Source organism: Peromyscus leucopus, chromosome 19 (assembly GCF_004664715.2).
Source record: "Peromyscus leucopus breed LL Stock chromosome 19, UCI_PerLeu_2.1, whole genome shotgun sequence".
Taxonomy (NCBI): Eukaryota; Metazoa; Chordata; class Mammalia; order Rodentia; family Cricetidae; genus Peromyscus; species Peromyscus leucopus.
In genome coordinates this window covers 78073044-78077300 of record NC_051079.1, presented here as the reverse complement: position 1 = coordinate 78077300, position 4257 = coordinate 78073044, and the positions used below count along the sequence as shown (strand labels likewise).

Here is a 4257-nt window from a genome sequence, read left to right as displayed (position 1 = left end):
TTGTCTCGAAAAACCAAAAAAAAAAAATTTTTTTCATAAAAATAATCCGTGTCTTAAGTAAGTTTATAATTTTGTTCATAGTTATCCTCTGACACTTGTGGCTGCATATACTGTTCAGGTTGGACACAGAGCAGAAAACAGGGTCGAATATTCCAAGAAATACTGGGCATATTTCAGCAGCTAAATGTTCTCATTCACCAAAAGATGGTGCAACCCTGCCAAGATTGGAAACAAAGATAGCTACGGACAGAAAATTGATCTCCATCCCCATCCCCCACCTTTCTATGTAGGCAGATGTCATATGGTAAACAGTACAGCAGATAGAACATAGCTAAGTTTCTGCTAGACTCAGAGGTTAGGTTCATTTATTTTCAGTGTCTTTCTTTGGTTATTTTTTTATGGGCTGCTGCTTCTATACATTTTCTGTCATGAGTTTTCTCATTTCCACCCCCTCACTGCATCAGAGCCAAGTTGACCCTACTTCCACTACATCCTTCCCTGGTGTCCACATTCTCCTCCACCTTCTACCTTGGTGGTAGGTCCTTCACTCTAGGCGGTTTGGATCCTGCCATGCTGACACACACCCATTTATATATCTGGGCTCCTCTTAGAGCATGTGATTAGTATGCCTGTAGTTTTCACTAAGGAATTCTGTGGCAGTGATGTTGCTGGTGCGGATCCTGATCTGATCCAGGACTAACCTCAGGGCACCATGCTACTTGAAATGCACAGCCTCTTATACCATGGTTCTAGCACCTACTCCATTTGTTCTAGTGCTCTGGAAAAGTTTTCCAAAGCAGTTTTGAAAGCTTGCAGCAAAAAAGTACCAAGTTCATTGCTGGTTTCATGAATGTCTGGGTCAAAACTTCCAAAAAGAGGGGTGGAGGCCTGGATGTCCTCCCGGTTAGCTCGAAGCAGTACTGCTCGCAGGTCCTCTGCAATCATGTCATATTTCTGTTGGTCAAATTTGGACACTGACAGCTCATCCTGGGGGTAGGTAGCACCCTCAGGGTAGCAGTCCTTTGGCACTGGGAACTCAATGTGACGCAGCCTAGGGAGTTCACAGAGTGCAGCAAAAAGGCGCTGGAGAGCACTGGCTGACAGTGGGTTTCCAAGGAACTTGAACTCCTGGAGCTGGTTGCAAGGGCTGAGGCCCAGAATCATCATGCCAACATGGTTGTCTGTGATGTTGCACTCCTCTAGGGTGAGTACTCTCAGTGTTTGGGCAGCCTGGCTCAGCAGCCTGAAGAAGGTAGAAGGGTACAGATGTACCAGGTTGTGTCCACTAAGGTCCAGCACCTCCAAGTGGGCAGTGTGCTTACAATCTGCTAAGAAGGATATGTCTTCATGATTAAGGGCACAGTTGGCTAGGTCCAGCACTCTTAGTGGGGTCTTCAAGGGACTGTGAGGTAGGCAAAAACATCACAAGTGTTATGAGGGTCCCAGGTGAGCTGGAGTTTTAGTGGAGGTAGACAATCCATCCACTTTTCTATCTTATGGACCACAGACTGCAGCCTGCTAGGAACTCCAGCTGACACTTCATTTTACATGGCTTCTGAGTTAAGAATGACTGATATTGTTAAGCAATTGAAAAAAAATCAAAATAATTTGTGACATGTGAAAGTCACATGTTTCTTCTGACAGTCTATGGCTGCTGGTCCTGCTGAACAGTCAATAATTGAACCTAAAATCGACCAACACCATCTTCCAAGTTGGGTAAGGAAGTTAGGCACATGATCTCAGAATAGTCAGAATGTTGACTGGGGACAGCAAAAGACAGAATTAGCTTGAAGGACAGTACTGTCACTCTGATAATAGAACCAATACAATTTCAGGGCTGGGAAGGGAAGCCCAGCACCCTGAATTTGGGCTCCATATCCTGAATTCACTAGGCATCCTATATCAGCTGGGGGAGGTGTGTCTCTGGAACAACATTCCCACCCAGGATTCATGAGAATATACATTTTCAGGCTATCTCATACATTTTCTGGGACCCTGGACCTTTCTGGGAATATCCCCATCACTGCTCTTGTTAAGCAAGGCAGTATGTATTAGGGTCTTGTTCTCTGTCCCTACTACCCTGTTCTTGCTGCCTTCCCATGGCCTTCCCACACATGGTCCCACATGACAACCTACTACTAGGACAGTACTCTCCACATGAAGCCACCTTGACTTTATCACTACCTGGCAGCTGCCTTCCTGCCCTTCTTCATAGCAGTTGCTGAGGAGGAGATAGCCAGGATTTCAGATGAGACAACAGTTCACCTGATAGCTCACACAACATTCTCACTATGCTGAGCTACAATTCCCATTTCTGACCTGGGAAAATGTTTTAAGACACTAAATATTGGGTAATTTGTTATACAACAATAGTCAGTAGAAGATCTAGTTGTGCCTTCTGCATTGTTTACTTTCTAATTAATACCTTCCTTCCTCTTCTTCCCTCTTCCTCTGATGCTGGGAATTAAAAGTAGGATCCTGCTACAGCTTTATTACTAAACTACCCTATACGCTCAGCCCTTGTTTTTGTTTTTGTTTGTTGAGATAAGACCTCTCTTTGTAGTTGGCTTCAAACTTACAGTGCTACTACTGCCTATGCCTCCTGAGTGCTGGGATAATGGGCAAGCCCCCATGCCTAGCTTTTGTTAATTGAAAGGAGTCTTCCAAGTTGGCTCAGTGCTCAGGTTCTTTCATCTTAACTCCTGAGGCTCTGGCCAACACATCCCCAGAGAACACTGTGTAAGCAGGTCCCATCTCTATCCCTATACCTCACTGACTCCAGCTCTACTCCACCCATCTTGTACCCAGTTATATGAAACTTACCTAAGCAATGTTTGGATCTTCCCAGTCAGTGTAGAGAAAGCTACACTCAGCTCAGTGAGCTGGTTCATCCGGCTGAGCTCCCAGGCAATAGAGGTGAGGAGGGGATCATCACCCTCTGGAGTTAGGGCATAGGTGGGGGGTGCATCGAAGGCCTTGGTGGGTAAGGTGAGTGAGGTCAGTTGAGGGAAGCCCACCTGGGCCAGTAGCTGCTGCACATGGCCAGCATGCAACCGTACATTGTGTACTACCTCCAACTTTCTTAGCTTGCTTGGCCCAGCTAGGCCAAGCACTTGTAGGAGCTGCCCAGGGCTCAGGCTATCTGCCCGGAGTGAAAGGCAGCAGACCCGCAGAGGGGCTGGGCCTGCTGGCTTCAGGGCCTGCACCACCATGTCAAAGTTACCTTCTGTGACAAAGAGGTCAGCAAAGACTTCAATGGGATGCCTCGCTGTACAGGACTGTCCTTGGAGCTGGCAGCAGGTCCTGGCCAGCACCTTAGTACGGCCCCACCTTCCTAGTGCCCTCCCACAAGGACATTGCTGCACCTGTATATCCTGAATGCCTGTGAAATCAGCTACCCGAAGTCGGTCGCTCCCACTTTGCAGCACATGGTCAGCGAGGCCCTGCATACAGGCCTCCAGGCAGGCCTTGCAGGCACGATCACGCAGGTCTTCAGGGTGGTCAGTGTTTGGCCCCAGCAGCACAGCCAGCCGGAACTCCTCTAGGGGCCAGTGACTCAGCACAGCACGGGTTACTTCTGCCTGCTCTAGCAGGTAACTGGCCTTGAATAGGAGTGGGTAGAGGTTGTAGGCTATGTGGTCCAGGCTCTCCTCGGTCAGCTTGGGGTGGGATACCAAGGCTTCAGCAGAAATAAAACGGAGCGACCTCATTGTGTCCCTGGTCAGGATGATGCTGTCCCTGCTGTTCCTCCCAAAGCCTGTGGGTTTTGTGCCTATTTTTAGCTGCTGCTGCTTCTGGGCTCTGGACAGAAAGTGGTAAACTGGCCCTTGTGGTCATCTGACTGCTATTTTGGTCCTTGGATACTAGTTTGGCCATGATTGTGGAGGTATCTGTCTGTTTCTTGGCATGCTGCTGGTGAAATGAGAGCTGCTGGACTTTGTTGCCCAATGTGGGGCCAATAAGAGGCTGAGCTCAAGGTACTTGTGCAAATAGCCTAAGGCTTACAATACAGATGGATACTCTGCCCATCCCAGTCAAAAGATCTGAGTGAAGCTAGATCCTGAGCTGCATTTGGATGGTTGAGACAGTGGTCTTTGGGTAAAATCCTTCTTTTCCTTATACCTAGGAGTCAGAGGTGCAAGGGCCAGGATTGTGGGGTGGGTATCTCAGACAACTGTTCAAATTTTAAGAATACTGGCCCATGAAGCTTCACCATCTCTTATCCCCAAGGTCCTTCTTTGCACAAGAGGGAGAAAT

The 4257-nt window shown here is 47.8% G+C and overlaps 1 protein-coding gene across 1 annotated transcript; it reads right to left on the bottom strand.

Moving 5' to 3' along the window:
- On the bottom strand, positions 1–4039 carry Lrrc14b (leucine rich repeat containing 14B). Its single transcript, XM_028873634.2, has 2 exons — positions 2824–4039; positions 1–1402 (listed from the first exon to the last, which is right to left on the bottom strand). The coding sequence occupies exons 1-2, from the start codon at positions 3708–3710 to the stop codon at positions 757–759; spliced, it is 1533 nt and encodes a 510-aa protein (XP_028729467.1). The 5' UTR covers positions 3711–4039; the 3' UTR covers positions 1–756.
- Positions 4040–4257: the final 218 nt, after the last annotated feature.

What these genes read in the sequence shown, in the direction of transcription:
- Lrrc14b (XM_028873634.2), bottom strand. Translation starts at nt 3,710, where the DNA reads ATGAGGTCGCTCCGTTTTATTTCTGCTGAAGCCTTGGTATCCCACCCC. An exon ending in AAGATCCAAACATTGCTTAG is followed by an intron (nt 1,403 to 2,823) that starts GTAAGTTTCATA and finishes CCTACCTCACAG; the next exon opens with TCCCTTGAAGACCCCACTAA.